The 18,692-nt window shown below is 44.0% G+C and overlaps 1 protein-coding gene across 1 annotated transcript in view; it reads right to left on the bottom strand.

The window, feature by feature from the left end:
- Positions 1 to 750: 750 nt before the first annotated feature.
- Positions 751 to 18,692, bottom strand: part of T265_05313 (hypothetical protein) — a gene marked incomplete at both ends in the record, with an annotated part of 82,770 nt that continues 64,828 nt past the window's right edge. Inside the window, 10 exons of the mRNA XM_009170296.1 lie at positions 751 to 1,074; positions 2,362 to 2,546; positions 5,472 to 5,697; positions 7,698 to 7,858; positions 8,990 to 9,134; positions 10,558 to 10,750; positions 11,446 to 11,557; positions 13,304 to 13,475; positions 13,597 to 13,992; positions 18,338 to 18,581. Coding sequence (XP_009168560.1) covers positions 943 to 1,074; positions 2,362 to 2,546; positions 5,472 to 5,697; positions 7,698 to 7,858; positions 8,990 to 9,134; positions 10,558 to 10,750; positions 11,446 to 11,557; positions 13,304 to 13,475; positions 13,597 to 13,992; positions 18,338 to 18,581 — 1,966 coding nt within the window. The remainder of the gene's footprint in view (positions 1,075 to 2,361; positions 2,547 to 5,471; positions 5,698 to 7,697; positions 7,859 to 8,989; positions 9,135 to 10,557; positions 10,751 to 11,445; positions 11,558 to 13,303; positions 13,476 to 13,596; positions 13,993 to 18,337; positions 18,582 to 18,692) is intronic.

Here is an 18,692-nt window from a genome sequence, read left to right as displayed (position 1 = left end):
CTGCTTTCCTTAGTTTCATTATTATGCTGTGCACTTAATAAACGGTTTTTCTCACCGTTTTGGTAACTGCACTTTTTGACATCAGTGGGATTTCACGGGAATATTTAAATTGTATTCCTTTTTTACCTTCACAATTTTCTGCTCATTTCGGATAACTTATTACTTCATAGTTCAGTTCATGTAATCGTACCACTGCAAAACTATTGCTGTTATAGCTTGTTTTCTTCCGATTCCCTTTGTCATTGCTTCATCTCCCCTGTTTTGAAGAGCTGATTGAAATTTCTCGGTCGACGGTTTGATGCAAGGTGGAGTGGAGAATGCAAGGACCTCTTTCTCAACTGAAACCACGATCTCATGTTGCTCAGTCGATGATGACGGAATGATTAATAGATGAGAATACATGAGTGTTGAATGGCGTGAAACACTAGTAAATTCGTTCAATTCTTTCCCGTACGTCTCATATTTCTTTGCACATGGAATTAATCATGCTTGAAACAGAGACTGGCCAACCAGTTCTATCTTCTAGGCTTGGACAGTTAACTGCAGACTCGCTTTGTCTTGAACAACATTCATAAAGCCGATAACGAAAAATTTTGTTCACGAAAATTCCCCCAGCACTGCCCATCAGCCTAATCTAAGTATTTCATTGGAGCTCGAGACCTTCATGCGGTTCACCGATGTCTACTTTCAAACGTACATACACGACAGCCCAACCATCACGCAACAAGTTACAAAATGCATCAGACAAAAGAACTATTTTATTCTGGTTGCCCAATACTGCACAAAAGCAGTGTTGATATCGTAGAGAAAATGCATGATTGTGCATGGTGACAAGTTCAGGATTAATGCAGTTGGATCCTAGTGAATGAACAATTGTAACCAGAGACAATCGATCCCGACTTTTGTATGCCCAGGTTGCGCTGCGTGTCTGACAGGCGGCAGTTACTTGTGAACGGCTTTTAGTGCTTGAACACTCTCCATCCATTCGACCCTCCAACTTTCACTCGTTTTCATTGAAGCATGGTATTCTTTTTCCACATCTGTGGTCAGTCGGTCCAGGAAGTGATTAAGCTCCTGAAAGTTGAAAAAGAACGAATATGTGAGGTAAAAATTGGCTAGCCTAGTACTTAGTAAGTCAGCTATCCAAAAGGCTGGTTGGTGATGTTTAAACCGCAAACCCGTGGGCAGAGTGAACACAGGCTGACAGACCTGTGTTTTTCCATGAAGCCTCTTTCAATTCACGTCCAGTTCTTGTTAGGTTATAAATTAGGAAAACATGTGATAGAGCTGTGAACGACCGTACTCCCTACTCGAATGAAAAGCACTGTATTCGAGTTTGGCTAGGTTGTTTTTGTGATTTCCCCATTCATCATTCTTGGATGATTAGAACCAACTTTCGCCGCACAGACTCATGCTAATGCGCTATTATTTTTTACTGTTCCATAAATGAAAAACTACTGAGTATCCTGCGGAATCACTCACTATGTCATGTATAAACTGACAAGGTTTGTTGCAAACACCCACGTGGATGACACCAAGTGCCTACAGGAAACAGCCAGTTTTCTACTCCTTTTGAGGGGGAAACGTTCGTTATTGTCTCCTTGCTGCACCAGCCTAAATGTATCCGGACTAAAACTGCACAAGGCGATACTAAAGCAGAAATCCATTCGGATTACCTAGGCCTTGGCAGAAGAGAATCACTCGCTATCAACAAACTGTAGGCGATTTGCTCTGAAACAACATCAATCACAAAATTTTGACTGTGAGTTCCTCACTTCCGCGCTTGAAGATTGAGCGGTGATGTGCCCTGTCTCACACCAAATAAGTCAAACGTCTAGCACCGGCTGAGGGTCAGGTTTTTCAAGACACCATCAGGGACGGTAAAAATTGGAAACTTCAGTGGGCTGATAACCATGTTGATGATGATGATGACGATGATAATGATGATGATGATGATGATAATGATGATGATGATCAGTGGGCTGCTCCGATGCGAGATGAAGCAGTTGCCAAATACTTCTTGCCTTTTTTGTATAGGCCTCATCTGTAAACCAGACAGGCACACGTGGAAGAAACCTATACACCGGAGTTTAAATCAACCCTCGAAACCTTCGTCGTGAAGGCAAGCAGATGAACAGGATTGGTAGGCAATGAGAATGAACCGCAATCAACAAATTCTACCATGTTAGATGGACAAACAGTTGAGTCGATTAGGGCAGTCTAATCAGCTATGCTGTCACAAAATCTGTGACCCCTAGTATCGTCATGAACTTTAGTGATGAACAGTTAGCTGTGCCCGAGGTTCTACACACACGTTTGTTTCCTACATCATCAGAAAATTTGCCGATAGTTGAAACGTACTTCTTCCGCCCACCTCTGCGAAATCCGGATATTCAAGTGTACGACATCGACATCCATTTTGGCAACAGAAACTTGCCCAGTCATTGGTTGACCCTTTGATATGGATGGCAATTTAGGATCTTCTAGCTGAGACGCACCGTCTTCCGCGGTTGCCGTTTGTGAGGTTGAAGCTTTGATTTTCACCTCTGAAATTCAACCACGATTCACCAATTGTAAATGAATATGTACATAAAAGAAAAGGGTGGTAGTAGGTAAGGCCCAAAAAGCTGGTTTTCCAGTCCAGTTTTACAAATGTCCCCAGTCGCGCCCTCAATGGCGCTCGTGCATCCAAGCTACCGCTTTCAATGCATAGCTCTTTTTACAACCCCCCTCACTTGAGAGCCCACAGCCTACAATGCGCAGCTACCAACCCCCTCCGTCCAAATCATCGGTGAACGAAACAGCGGCAGCTACAACCACTGTACGACGATTACGCGGTTATTACAGCTGACAATGATGATGATGAAATGAGACGATGATGATGATGATGATGATGATGATGATGGTGATGGTGATGATGATGATGTATGCCACAACCGTGCAATACCGGTCAAATGGAGTCCTTTGATTAAGGATTTTCGGCATTCTGGTTACGGGAGCTGCATTAGTAGATTTGAATACTTTCACTTGGAATTAACGGGGGAAATTCTAGCTGATATGACGCTCCACACAGTTTCAGAACTATCGATTTTTCATTCGAGCTGCAACACTTAACCGCCGATTCAACTGTATGTTCGCGATTCAATAACATCATCAGTCTCATTAACCTAAACTTGGATGAACTTTTACTGGATGGAAGTATCCCAAAGGAAGCTGTGCCATTATCTGACAGCAAATCATATAAGCCGCTATCACTGAACGCAGTTGAGCTGCCAACCGCCATCCGTATGGTTTTGGACATCAGGGTGAGCCACAGAGCCTCAAGGGCATCTACGCTTCTTTGCTGCAGCCTTCAACGGACACCTCAAAGCTACTCATGAAAAACTGGGCCTATACTTCACTGTTTTGGGCTGTTGCCTCCAGTACGCAGTCCTTTCATTCCGACTCACAATTCTTCCAGAACCACTCTACTTGCCCTACACGGTTTACAGCTACAAGCGCTCTGAATGGTGATGATTTGTACCGCCATTATTAGTATTTTTAGTGTGCTAATACCGATGGCGGCGGTGATATTATGGACCTGAACCTTGCAGCCAATTTGAACAAAACCTCTGTCCACCTTGCTTTCTGTATTGTACTAAACTGAACCTGGTGATGTACCGCTGGGTTGCGCACATATCACAGGCTTTTGGTGTAAATCACACCAAGGCAAGTAGCGGGTCCTCAGCGGAAAAAACGGGAAGTAGAGATTATGTGGACGAGAACGAACACAGGGTAACACATGAGTGATTATCATATCTCAACTTAATACCCATCAAGTGTGAAGCACTTACCTAGAGGTTCGTTAAAGTTGACAGGGGAACTTTCTATCCTGAGAGTGCTTTCCCGTCATTTTTAGTACACAGTTTGCGGCATCCCTCATAAGTTACCTCCGTTCCAGAAGGACATTTTTTGGTCCAGAGAATCTCGCCAATAGTGGAAAGCTTTGTTTTCACTCCAAAGTTAAGAGACTTGTAAATTGAGGTACGCGCCCAGATGCAGCTTTTTTAGTCATCTATCATGTGAAAACGTACGAGGCAGCTCATGACTAATCACTGTGAAAACCCCTACAAGCACCATCCTGGGGACAGACACGACAACTTGACAAGAAGCGTTTTCTGCCAGAGCTTAACCGAGTAAACAGTGTTCTGCTCCAATTTTTCACCATTTTCAAATCTTATGTGAGTGTCTCATATATGAGATTTCCACCAAACCACTGAAGGCGCGTTGGCAAGGGAAAATTCCAAGTAATTCTTTGTCCGGCAGTATAAATACAAGATGGTAATGGTTAAAATTCGAAACAAGCTTATGATGACACAACAAGTGATCGGTGATTTTCGCACACTTTTAGACTAATTATTATGTTGTATTGTTGTGCAATATCACTTTACACGCGCACTAACCAAAGGGACAATAGCTGTTCGTCGACACGCCTCTTACTGAATGATTAGTGTTAACATGGGTAGTTCAAGCGCTTTTGAGGTTCGCATCCGACAATGTTATTCACCGCCATATCTATTTTAATATAGGTACATCAAGTAGTGAATTTGTGCGAAATCTGACCAGTGAAAAAGCGGCATCACATAACGACTGGCGATGAATCCACACTAAATATACACGTTTCTGGATGCAAGAATCTCGGGTTTTGCAGGAACCATAAAAGATTTATTGAATAAGAAAACGGCCAGCAATAGAGAAAACGGGTGTGCAGTAACTGTGGGTAAAGTGTAATCCGTCATGTGCTACGAAACGCAATCATCTGAGCACCTCGCAGACGGTGAGACATGCATGCTAAACTACTCTTGTGAAAACACTGGGATGCTAAACAGTCTTCGGTTTTCCAAGTGATATCACTTACAGCAATTACACCTAAAACAAGTGGAAGTGAGGATTCCAGTTTTCAAAGAAATAGAATCCAAAACTTGCCTACGACTACACTACACTACACTAATACTACACTCTACTCGTTTCCCCTTGAGAAGACCATACTCCAGCGGGTTCATCTTTCCAACCAATCACTGTCGGTTCGTCACTGGAAGTACGTTCCCGAGCGAATATTTCTCAGAAGTTCACCTACTTAGGTGTCGTTTTCAAAAAGAAACTCACTATTTGCACAATTCGTGTTCACAGTCGAGCACATCCGGAAAAAAATCAATTACGTGAGTAATCGTTTGACCCGGAGGTCATACTGAGCAAATTCAACCAGTTCCTGACCATGAACTAAAATCTATTGGGCTGTGATGGCTATCGGAACTTTCATTCCCTTTTCAACTCAAAATGTTGCGCATATGTATCGATTCTCTTGCATATCTGCCGAGTTATCGATTATCCGCATTTTAGCTGAGCGGTGATTGTTGTTCATCAGTCCGATTAGGTTTGGTGTGCAGTAAGACAAATGCCATCGTTCTGGGGTGATCACTACCAAAACTCACCTGGCCCTGTGCTACACCGCTGCAACAAGTCATCGGTTAGTTGACAAAGAACCTTCGGAAATTGAGTTCTGACGGTTCGTAGTACATTGAGGCGCTCGTGCTTTAAATTGGCAACCAGTTGTGTAAGCCTTGTTTGACGCTTGATCTCCTCCGAATCGATCTCTTCCAGCTGCTCGTCCATTGAGGGTAAACCCAAAACGGCTCTGAGCTTCCGAATGTGTGTATTCTGTGAAAAATGTTTCAGGCAGAACTCAAGGCTGAGCATATTGATAATAAAATAATGATGACCTATAATTTACACTTTTCACTGAAAAACATCTCACCTGGTGAGTGAGAGCATGCAAACGTTACGGAATATTCGTGGATGTGGTCGTAATTCAAACGCATTAGTTTTATTTTATTTTGACACATCAAATGAAGCACTGTCATGCACCACATAGTCAGAACCTTGTACTCTTAGGAACTGCCGACTGCACTTTGATAACTAGTGAGTTTAACCTAAGGCTTGTGTTCTGACAAGGCCAAGGCTTGGCTGAATTAGGTGATACCGTGTCTGATGGGAAATCCTTCTTTGAACGTAACACACTACTTATAGGGTTGCCAAAATCTCTCGAACATCGTCAATGGACCAATGCAAACGAGGAATTCAGCTAGATTCAGCTGAGTTTTCTGTCAACACCAAGTCCATTTGCAAGTGGGTGTATTTGTCAAAATCTTCTATATGACTTGACCAGTCCGGTCTTTCTGGAAGACCTCGTAAACCAATAGTGTTGAAGTGAATTTTTGTAAGACAACCTTTTTCCCCGAACAATCGCTTCCCTTTAGTAGGTACTCACCAACTGTCTGCATATCATCCAAGAGGACAGTGCGGATGGCTACGGTCAGTGTGGTGCCTAAAATTTCAGTGGATGTGAAAGCTGAAACCGATTGACAATTTCACCTTTGACTAACTAGGCATACGCCTGGTGAAGTAAATCATAGTTGATGTCACGAAAACCACATGTCACTGGGTAAGATAAAACCGATTGGAGTACATACTGTTGGATCTCTTCTCGACACATACGGGGTGCGGTGTAGTCACAATCCACGAACGGGGTGTGGCCACAGTCATAAACAATACGGACCTTGGGTCGCACTCGACATCCACCGATCGTTATGAATCGGTGTTCGCACACACCAGCTCTTTGTCGCACTATAGCAGTGCAGCGTGTAAGTGTGCAGGGCTAACTTCACCCTGACGCTTCGAACTTTTAGAAGGTCACCCAGTCATACTTGTTGGTGGAGGAGTTGGCACTTCACCACGTGTACTTCTACTACTAATAGATTCTTCCATGAAGGCGGGTCGCGTGGGTGGCCGGGGGGGAGGTGATGTTGGCCAGAAATTTAATGATCAATGAAGGTCGACCTAGGTAAGTAGGCCTTACAGTAATGCTCGGTCGCAATTTCACTTTTGATGTTAACTTGACTGAAGATGGAAGAAACCGTAGGCCCAAAAGCAATGATTCCACCTAGTTTGAGCAGGCAGAATACCACTGATTCAATACACGTCAGCTGACTTGGTTTTATTGTCGCCAACCACAAAGGTGACAAGCCGACCGCATATTTTAGCGGACAATAGCTGTCGTCACTATTTTGTAGTCAGCGGAACTCAATCCCGCACCGCCGTCAACTCCAACCTCTATATGTTCACTCATTTGGGGAAATGCCTGCCGACCTAACCTCTGGGAAACTAACACTGATGGTTGTGCTCTTCACTGTAATTAAAAGCACAAAGGACGCATCCTGTGGTATCTGGAGACAAGTAGCAGGGAATTATCGACCAGTCTCGGCGTTGAGCAGTATATTCTGAACCCAGCGTGTTTAAGTTTAGTGACGCGTAAAAANTAACACTGATGGTTGTGCTTTTCGCTGTAATTAAAAGCACAGTGGACGCACCCTGTGGTATCTGGAGACAAGTAGCAGAGAATTGTCGACAAGTCTTGGCGTTGAGCAGTATATTCTGAACTCAGCTTGTTTAAGTTTAGTGACGCGTAAAAATGTGCAGAAATACCTTGTTTTTCATCGCCCCTCCCCCTCTTCAGAACAGACCACTAATCGAAGAAGACTAGTCTGGTTGTGACGCATCAGAGAAGGTTGAATCCTATTTTTCCAGAGGGTTGATTCGTTTGCATCTCAAAAAGAAGAAAACTCGAGGGTATTGAAACGCTCTTTCTCCGGCATACTTACCCGTTGTTGTTTCTGTACTCGCAGTTGTTGTATGATCGCCTCATCAGAAGCTCTCAGATCATTAAATGTGTTCGTCTTGAAATCATCCACCAAGAGAACAAACAAAACACCGGGCAACTTCATGGATAGTTCCAGTAGTTGACGAAGCCCAGAATGGAGTTCTTTAGTGAAAAGTTGTGTTAAGAAAAACAGAGATGAAAACGAGTAGCAGGCTCCAACAAGACGAATGCCAATAGTTAAACGTGTCAAACACTATGTACCTAAGACTACCGGGTGTACCTATTTCTGCTGCGTAAGGAAGCGCAAGTTGATCCCTACTCTCAACACTCATATGAATATTCGAATAATTTTCGTGGTCCTTAACAAGTGAATGGTTGACACCGTATCCATCACACTAGTTATTCACCCAATCTAGATTTGACAAGATAAAGTCACCTTGATATTAAGAGTACTGCCCAAGTGTGCTCAGTGACAAGATGTGTACCTATGTATCTGACATCTGTGTTCGACAGTAACGGATCCGTGAAAATGGATATTTATACGATTAGGCGGTGTTTTGGTATTGAATTTCTTATGCTAAACGCACACTGCCCGCTCTTTTTCTCTCTATCTGGAATCTCGTCTTATACCAGCGAACGTTATGAAAAACCGCAAGTGACCACAATGCAACGGCCTTGGATTTCCGTCAAACTGCGAGTTAGTCACACCGCTGATCAGCCGCCCGTGGCCGAACGGTTAACTGTTTAAACCACAGGCCAGGAGGTCGCGGGTTCGAGACTCCTCGGAGTTCCGTGAGATGCGTGCTGCTGGTGACTCCCAGTAAGGATGAAACAACTGTACAGTGCTTCTCGGCTCTTCAGCATGAATCGGCTTCACTTACATGACAAAAGCTTCATGAAAACCAAAATCTCCTCGCACTACCAACAAGCGAACCTATTCCTTTACTTGCACACATTATTTTGAAGACTAGTTATTTCATGTTCACTTTTAAACCACTTTTGAAGGCACTTTATGAAAAAAGAATGACGTCATCCAGCACATTTTGGACGAATAAGATTGATTGACGAGATACCCATTGCCCACCTAGTTTGTTTGTAAACGCATCAGTGTTAGAGAATTCACGCAGAAGCCGGAGCGGCACGATGGACCAATGTTAGAATCAAAGTAGACAGGGGAACATGATATGAGTGAATTTGCACGAGAGTAATAAGGCAACAGGTGATGGTCCTTGTGAGATGACTTGGTTATGTGAGTAGTGAACATACACATGGTGTTTGTTGGTAAGACCTTACCTTCAACAGCTTTCCTGTGAGCAGCTTCCATTTCGTTGTAATAGTTGGTCAACGTAGAAACCAATGCTCTGGCCGCCTGTCGATAGTTGGCCGGTATTGGGTAGGGCGTCACGGGTTTACGCACCCCTTTTTCTCTGTAGTAGCTCTGGAAACAACAAAAGTGGACACAGTTATTTGCTGATGGTGGGTTTTAGGGAAGGAATCTCCAAAACAAACCAAGTGGAAAGTATTGGATGGTTCTCTTAAGTCACAATATCACAGCTGTTCCGCGGTGACGTCACTGATGATAACGATGGTGAACCTGAAGGTGCACTTTATGATATGAGTAGAAGAATGAGGTCAAACTCATCCATTTGCTTTCTGGGGTCTGTTTTGGTCGGGCTACACATGGGTCACTTAACCGTCAAGGAAGTGATCAGATGGAAGTTCACACCGTGCTTTGTTCGCATACACCTTCGTCTTTTGTGATTCACACAACCTAAATATTGGAAGCAAAGTTTCCTGTACTCGCGTCATTAAGTAGTACATTCTGTAAGAACACGAAGCCAAAGCACAAGAATTGACATTCTGTTCGAAACCGACCCCTTCGTTGGCTTTTAGCATTCAGACATTCTTGAAATACATCCAATTTACTTTTTATCCTTGGCTTCCAACTTGAAGATGTACGGTGTGGAAAAGATGCGGTTATGTTCTTGCGCACCTTGTGCGCTTTCGCTTGACAAGTTCTTGGTTTTAGACTTGTCGAACAATTGACTTGATTACCTATAATACATAGACCACTCACTGAAACTGTTCAGAGGATTTGCACGATGGAATGAGATCGATGCTTTTGCAGTTTAGGGTCAAATCGATCAGACTGCTTGTAAGGTGCTCGGCGGCAAATCTGTCTCAATCCTCGAAAAATCAGACAAACGAACGACCATTTTATGTAGACCCGCACATCTTGCACTTTGCGGACTGAAGTGGTTAAAGACTGAACACATCAGTAGTTGGGATTACTCGTGTGCATGATACCAGAATGAGGTCTCACTCTATCGAGTACATCGCTTCCCTAGGACACTTATCCACAGTCTGAATTTCAATGAAGTTTTAGACGGCTGAAAAAAGTCATTGCCTACAAGACCAGCATAGCAGGCCTAAGGCTATTTTACTCGTCGTTAGCCCCACAAAATGGAACTGTCACTATACAACTGGCAGAGAATCGAGTTCAACGATTCCGTTGCTCCCCCCCCCCCAACGAATAGAAACACTGAAGTGTTTATGGTGGCCGTACTAAATAAGTAAATAACGACTTTATCCTATTGAATAGTCAATTCGACATCCCTCCGAAAACTGTGAACTTGCCATCTTCATACAAAACTCTTAAACGCTTCTTACGGTGTCAGTATAATTACTGGATTCATGAGCACGGCCCATGCAGTATATTTGTTTTGTAGGACGAACACATTAGGATCATGATATTCATGAGCCTCAAGAAGGGCGAAATCGGTCGTGGGCTGTCGATGGATTTTCAGCAACCTTATGAGTAGTACATTACAAAAACCATTGACCTGTTTCGTCCAACCTACGTCTGATAGGCGCATAGTCTCTTGGAGAGCCTGCCGGCATATCCGTCTGACAGATTCCATCATTGTAGGTCCTGAAGTTGGGTCATTCTCCTCAAGGTCGTCTGACACGTCCCCACCAAAAGCATTCTTGATGTATTCGTCCAACTTTTCTTTTCGCTTTGACGGTTTCGCCTGAGTATCGAGCGTGGCGACACTGAAAAATATGGAGTACATTAACAAGGAATGGGGATTGCAACGATATAGCGGTCTCCATTTTTAGCGTGGAGCTTCTCCAGCAAACTTATATACTGTTGAAGGAAAGAAGTCCCACTGTTTAATGTACAGGATATCCGGGCATCCATGCGATATTTTCGACCTTGAACTAAGTTGTAGATAGTGGATAAATGTGGGCTGGTTTGTGAACCACACGGATCAGCTGCTGCCTGATCGACAAACGGAGTTCAATCGGTGAGGGAAACATAGATCAGGGCCAAAAGTTAAATGGCTCTCATAAAGGAAACTACTCACAAGGTTGCTGGAAACTCTTCGACAGTCCACGACCGGTTTCACCCTTCTTGGGGCTCATCAGGTAGGCGCAGTCCCCGAGTTTCCGTCATCCTTATGATCTACTTCAATGGCTCTCAACTAATCAGAAGGCAGACCTGCCAAACGTCCAATAGGAACGTACACTTAAGGCGCCAATCGTAAGCCAAGGTCATCTCGCTTAGGAAAGCTAGCTGCCGTGGAAAGCTAGCTGTTGCTGGTCATTAAAACTTGAAACCAAATCAATGGCAGAAAAATAGCCTATTTTTAGTGTATTAAATTTTGCAAATAAATCATAAGATAATAAGATGACAGGCATGGGTAAAACAACTTAGAAGCCTAACTGAACAAAATGGATGAACTCACGCGTCCTTTCCTGATGCGGACGTCTTGAACTGCGTAAAGACTGCCTCCCCAACATTGGCTGCATGGGGTACCGTATTCTTTCGTTGTACTTTGGAACCGAGCTTTTCACCACCTAAAATGTTTACACGAGCTCGTGGAATGGGCTGCTGGATACTCTGCTACAATCGCACTCACGGTAAACAGGAAATCCTATTGGATGTGAAGTAGATGCTTTGAAGTGAAATCCAACTGCAACTGGACGATAGCCATCACCACAATTTCAAGCGTTTTCCACCGACTTTAAGGTGGCCTAACTTACCATTGCAGAGGATGGAAAGAGCTCACTACCCATCCACCCTCCGTTCTCACTTAATCCACCTATAAACTCTCACTTGAGTTTACGTTTATTCGCACACTGAGTTTACAGCTCGCATACGGATGCTGAGCTAAGCGGTCCCACTAAGCGTGCAATGATTGGCTGTCAGCCGCCTGCGTGCGACTTTGGTGCTAACATTACGGCAGTCAGACAGACATCACAGAACGGACAGGTGCAATAAATGTTCCATCGTCTTGTGGAATAGATGTATGACAAGTGACCTGCGTTTATCCGTGTCTCGAGACCTCGAAAATGATATTACAGGGGCGGTGTTGCTGTGAGCTTTCGTTGACGTTTGTCTTGATCAACCAACCTACATAGAAACGTCAGACTAGTCTGTCCCTAGGAATACACTTAGCTCCCTCTCTCTCTCTGATTTAATTCCTTCTCCCAACATTACTCACGTTCTGGTTTACAGCAAAGATGATGCTATTTATATAGAATTTTTAAAGTCAAATAAGAGGTTATAATCGAACGTTCTGGTTGTCGCTGGCAAGCTTCTGTAAGCACTTCTACAGTCTGAATTTGGGTACACTATTATGTCCTCAAAGTGGTGTGTTCATGTGATATGTTGGCAGTCAGATGCGATCAGCGTGTTTATGCATGTTAGCCGTATGTGTGTAAATGCTCTTTGATTCTGTTTGATTGGGTAAAGCCCTGTGAGAGGATTGAAACATTTCAATGAAGAACCCAGCTTCCAGTCTAGTTTAGGCGTTGTTTTTACCAAATACTACTTTATCCCAGTCGTATCAGAGCTCTGGTACCAGTGAAGGTCTATTTTAAACTCGCATGCCATTCTCATGTTGAAACGTGGAGTTGATTAACCCAAGCTTTTTGCTAAATTTACCGACACCTGAGTGCCAAAACGAGCTTTGAATGCCATGGCGACTGTGGTGGAAATGAATTTTGAAGCTCACAGCATCTGAGAGTCGTCACTCTACTGAGTTTCCAAAGTCGTCCAAGAATCGTGCCAAATACATTTGTCTGCTCAAACCGAGCAATACAATGGTCTACGGAGTTCGGATCCATTTTGCGACAAACTGTGTGAAGCTTCTCATACCCAAGGAATCCAATGACAATATAACGTTGCCCCAAGGTCGCCGAAAACTCTTCGACATTCCACAAACGATTTTTTTCCTTCTTAAAGCTCATCAGATAGGCAAAGTCTCCAAGTTTTCGTCAACTTTGTGTTCTATTTGAACCCAAATTCGATTGATTCTGACAGATATACTCATTTGCAAATCTATCTAGTTAAAACAGGAGACTCAACTGAATCCCTCGCTTATGATGTTCTTCAACTGAATGTGCTACACAAAGATCGTCTGATGTTTCGGTTAGTATACTATTCGANCATGCATAACACCTAGCGCTTCATGTTTGACTATCCTTGTTATATGGATGAACTAACCGACCCAGAAGGTCACACAAGTGGTCCACTGCCCCAATTTGTACACTTTTAACATGTTCGATAAATGAAGGCCGAACGAAAGTTCCGTGAGTTACCTTGTTGACTGGGTACAGCCTGACCTTCTTCCCTGTTATTTAACGGTTTATGTTGGTGATATTTTCGATCGCCCCCTTCTAACTTGACTTTATTCGAGGGCCACTTCGACTTCCGTATCCCTTTGAGTGATTGTACTGCAGTTCCACTTGTCGGTTGATCAATTGATGTAATCTACAAAGGAAGTGACATGTACGTTTCTTAGGAGCGGTACTGTGGTGCCTTATGGGTACAAATTCATCATCATCCACAGCTATTCCTCCTAAACATGCGGAATCAAATTTGAAAAGACAACCTGACTTTCCGGATGATTCATTGTACTTTCTCGTGACAGATGTCCGGTTTGCGTGTTTGCCGCCGTTTGAAACCGTAGGAACATTCGCCAACTATTCACATCGATGTACAGCTCCCCGAGCACATTTAACACCGCCCTCCTGGTTTCACGTAACATTTCTTCTTCCTTTGATGTCCAAAGTAATTGGATTGCAGACTGCTGAACCTCCGCATTTGGCGTTTGCTTTGAGTAACCTTGGTTGGTTTCTTTCCAAGAAGTTTCGAGCATACAGACATGAGACGATCGAAGTTCTGACAATGTGCTTAACTGGAGTACAAGGGACTCCAGCTGAAGCAGACTGTTTCGGATTTTGTTCGCTTCACTTTGATTCTGGATGCCAATTGATTTCAGTCGAACCTGTTGCGTAACAAAGACAATTACGTGTCTAATTTGGTTATGAAAATAGCATGCTTACTACACAGGGTTCCGAAATACAGTAAATCCCCAGAAAAATACTTCACACAGGAACTAGCTCTTCCTCTTGTTCCATAGGTATGACCTCAAACCAACTCTTAGCTCATTGGCAGCGCTCTTGCAGCCTTTCCAAAGGGCTTGTTTTATATAGAAAGAAAAAAATTGTCTTCGGAAGGTGCGTGCCGGGAAATGATTTGAATTCTGTTGTTGAAGGCAAAAACTATTCGTTTACTATATGGTTTACTATATTTACTATATTTGGTTTACTATATTTGGTAGCAATGTATCAGGAAGGTTGGATTCCTGAAAGTAACCTCAGAACACCCGGAACTTACTGCTCCACCAAAAACTCAGTAGGAAAGCCGGCAAATCAATCATTCAATCAATTCAGCAAAAGCTGATGAGTGTTCTTGCACGCCACAGAAGCACGACGGAATGTGATCAGCGTTCAGGCATTTCATAGAGGCACGATCGATGTTGATGGGTGTTCAGTAACGCCCATCAGACAGCCTGCATCAAAGTCAGAAAGTCCACTTTAACTACGCGGGGCCGTTGTAATTTTTGCACTCACACGCACTCACTCGCTTGTTCAGAATATAGCTGTTGTGTTCCGTTCTGTGAGCCTTTTTTACGGCACTGCCGTTCTGTGAGTCTTTTTTATGGCATTAGGCACTGGAGCGCGGTCAGCAGCAGATACAACAGACTGGCGAATCAGCAGATATAACACAAAGGTTAATGGAAGTGTTAGAAACGCAGTGTTTTGGCGTACGGTGACCGTCATTACCAGGCCTAGGACCAGTGTACCTGCCTTATACAAGGTTACACCTACCACATTTTCGTTCACCGAGGGTTTGTGGAGGTGCGTTAGGTGGCTGCGCATTACAGGCAATAGCTGTTATTATTGAGGCGTAAATACTGGATATTGGAAAGGGACCTGTGCATTGAAGACAATAACTTGAATGCACGAACGCCACTCAGGGCGCGATTGGGACATGTCTGACAATGTCTCTCACCGTTGATGTGATCCGTCTCGGGGCCCCAACCCAGGAAGACAGCACTGACCAGCCCAGCTGAGCTTGCTGGTAAGGGCTTCAATAGTTCACTCCAGATTCGCTTCATGTGGTTTTGCGAAAAGAGCCCTTCAAGGAAGTCGGACAACTGGCATATGGAGCACGTGACCAAACCAGCGCAACCTGTGCAGTATGATCAGTTCATCCATCATGGACGTGTTATTCCTTTCGAAAACCATTCGACGTACTTCCGAATTGCCTATCCGGTGTTCCCACCAGATTAAGGGCAATGCTCCGAAGACATCGATGGTCAAACACTGAAAGTCTTTTGACGTCCTCGGCGCGCGGCGGCCAGGTTTCTGATCCATACAGTAATATGGAGCGCGCCGCAGCATTGTCAACTCGACCCTTGAAGAATAAGCTGATGTCAGGCCTACACCGCAGGTGATGCAGGTTCACGAAAACTACTCTGGCTCTCCCTTTCTGGATGTCACGATCTTCTTTCGTGAGAATACTCAGACTGATACAGCGTGTTACTTCAATCGCGTTCGAGCTCACCTTTACACTTGCAGCAGAAGTGTTTAGAATAAGTGATACTGCTTGCATTACCAAGGGGTCCGATCCAAGATGAGCTGTCATATGCGTATTCACTATCTGTGAGCGAATTCCTCGGGACACTTTGACCCTGCCGGCATTAGACACTGATAGTGAGTCTTTCATAATCGGATGAATCACGAAGTTGAAGAGGAAGGGTGAAAAAGGACAGTCTTGTCTAGTACCACTTGATGTGATGAACTCATGCGAGCGGTTTCCGTAGACTTTACACGTCCGCGAGAGTTTGCGTACAGAGCCCAATATCGTATTTCTCTTGAAAATCATTCAGCCAATAGACTGACCATGAAAGAAAAAGACAAAATAAAGGACAACCTCTAGTATCAGGAGGAATCGTCTGGATTTTCTGGAAGTTTTAACCATGAAGCCAAACTGTGGACGGATCATTTTCCAAGTTCCATTTCTTTCAATTCCTCACTGGCTGAACAGTAAGTGTCACTGATTGCTCATATCAAGGTGTTTCTTGTCCGACGTTTCAAAGAAGGTTCGCATTCTATTCAACCTAGTCTGTTTTGGCGGAGTCTTTGAGAAACAGGAAATTTTTCGTCGCCCGGATAGGCCAGTGTCAAGGGAAAACCTTGGAGGCAAAATTTTGCCAGGTAGTTTTGGCACGTAAACGCACACACTCACTGAACACGCCGCTGACAACCCAGGGAGAGGTATTGGAAGTTGTGGAGCGTTTTACGTATCTTGGAAGTTGTATTAGTTCTGATTGTTTTGCGTCAGATGAGTTGGATGCACGAAGCTGCAATGCTCGTGCCGCGTTTGCTAAGTTGAGAATGGTTTATCCCTGAATCTGAAGGGACGTGTGTATCAATTCGACAATCTTTGTCAAACAACCATACCTAGTGTAGTGTCGGAGAATCCATAATGAGACAGTTAGAAAGCTCGTTTCCGGTTGTGTAACGGGTACTTCCATTGAAGAATGTGTCCAGCACCAGAGGCTGCGTTGGTTGGGACATGTATTGCGTATGCCGAACCATCGTTTGCCGAAGAGAGTGCTGTTTTCCATGCCCAATTCAGAAGGGCGTAAACAGAGAGGTGGCCAACCCTTGACCTGGCAGTGGAGTATGAAGGAGATCACGAAACGCTTGGGTGCTGTCGGTGCTACTCGCCTTCCAGGATGGGGTCAGCGTGATCCTCACTGTGCCTGGTTGGAGACACTACAAGATATGGCTGCCAACCGATGTCAGTGGCGTTCTTGTTGTCAGTTTCTATCCAGCTTGCCTAAGTGAATGTCTGGAGGTGTAGTCACCTCGGAATGATTGTGGTGAGCTAGCACTAAGTCCTCTCCCCATCCACCTTTACTCTTTTCTTTACAATAAGGCTTTCAAATAAATCATGGTTGTACGACAGTGAGGCATCGGTGTTGAGCATGCTGTCGATGATGATGATGATGATGATGATGATGATGATGATGATGACGATGATGATGATTTAAACACACTGTGATGTGCCTACCTGACTACACTAGCACGCTGGACAAAGAATTGTTCCGTAGAATGGTTAATCCTAATTCTAGGGTCCCTCTACAGTTTGCTAGTAGACTGAAAATACTAACCAACAGATCTCTGTATCTGGATAAATCACAGGAGGTATTAGTAACAAATCTCGCCCCCTGAAAATACAATGGAGAGTTCCATATTTCTCTTTCTCATTCAGTGGTGTGTGAATACTGGCGACCATCCCGTGATGACTACAAAGGTCCTTAAATAGGAAGTCTCTTGCTGAGCATTTTGGCAAACCACAGAGGTAGAACAACTCCACATCAATCGCCGTCATGAGACCCAACATACGGTGATCCAGTAAGGTTTGATTCTCGGTGTTACAAAGTGGAGTATTCCTCCGCAAAGATGTGCCACAATCCTTTGGAAATTTTGGAAACTCTGACAGACCACGACCGGTTTGGCCCATCTTAGGGCTCATCAGGTGGGCGCACTCTCCGGGGTTCCGCCAACCTCATGTTGCGACGATGAAATGTGTCAGTTAGAATGAGGTGAGGAGGGCTCTACCGATTTTGGGATATTTTTTGTGCAGCGGTATCATTTTAAACGAAGGACAAACTGACTTGGATTTTTCGTATAGTTGTAGCTTATACCGAAACAATAAAGAGCTGTTGTGAAAGGGCATTAGATGGAGTTTCTTTAGTGGTGTGAGAGGTGGAAATTTACACTTGTAATGCTCCTCTAGGCAACACCATCTTCCACCGGATTCTGTTTGTGCACTGATATCCCCGGGAAATGTCTGACCCAGCTGCTGTAGGGATCTCACAGGCGAATAGAAGTAGTGAGAGCTGTTTTTCCAGAGGTCGGATAACAACATTGTGCTGAACAAAACGTCATAATCTAAAACAAATTAGCGGACTTTGGACAGAAACAATTACAGCGGAACAATGGATCAACATGGGGAGTTAATCCAAGCAACTGTACTTGTTTGGTTATTGGTGCACTCTTAAGACCAGTAAATATCATGGATAGGCATGGTACGGGAGAAGGAAAGAATAGCAAGTCTTATTCAAGTGAACAAATCTGCTTTTATCATTTCATCTCTTACTTCGAAGCTCAAAAATGCACTTTTGTAGTCCATCTAAACCAACACAAATATGAGGACGCAGTTGAAGCGGGAGCAGATATTACAGAACAGTGTAACAAAAGAACCCGTCCTACCATTGCACTCGATATGGTTCGCCGAACAGTCTCTGTGTGGTTCACATCCATCATGCGGTGCTTCATATCAGTTCGGAATGTCTTCAGCCATCTGTCGATGAAGCTTTGTCTATCGTTCTCAAAGTGTTCCATCCCTCCGGCGACAGAATCTTCCATTGCCTGCAACTCCACAGCCAAATCTTCCAGACGCGTTTTGTACTGTTTTATCTCCTCAACGGCAAAATCGCCTCCGTCGCTGAATGGGCTGCAAAATGCAGTAGAAAGAGGGGAAACACCTACTGAGTTGACTCTCTTTCGAACGAGGGAAATATCAGCAGCAGGTGCTACAATTCATTCCCTCATTCAAGCACATTAT

Source organism: Opisthorchis viverrini (assembly GCF_000715545.1).
Source record: "Opisthorchis viverrini unplaced genomic scaffold opera_v5_98, whole genome shotgun sequence".
NCBI lineage: Eukaryota > Metazoa > Platyhelminthes > Trematoda > Opisthorchiida > Opisthorchiidae > Opisthorchis > Opisthorchis viverrini.
The sequence above is the reverse complement of the archived record's forward strand: the minus strand, read 5'-3'. Positions and strand labels throughout refer to the sequence as shown.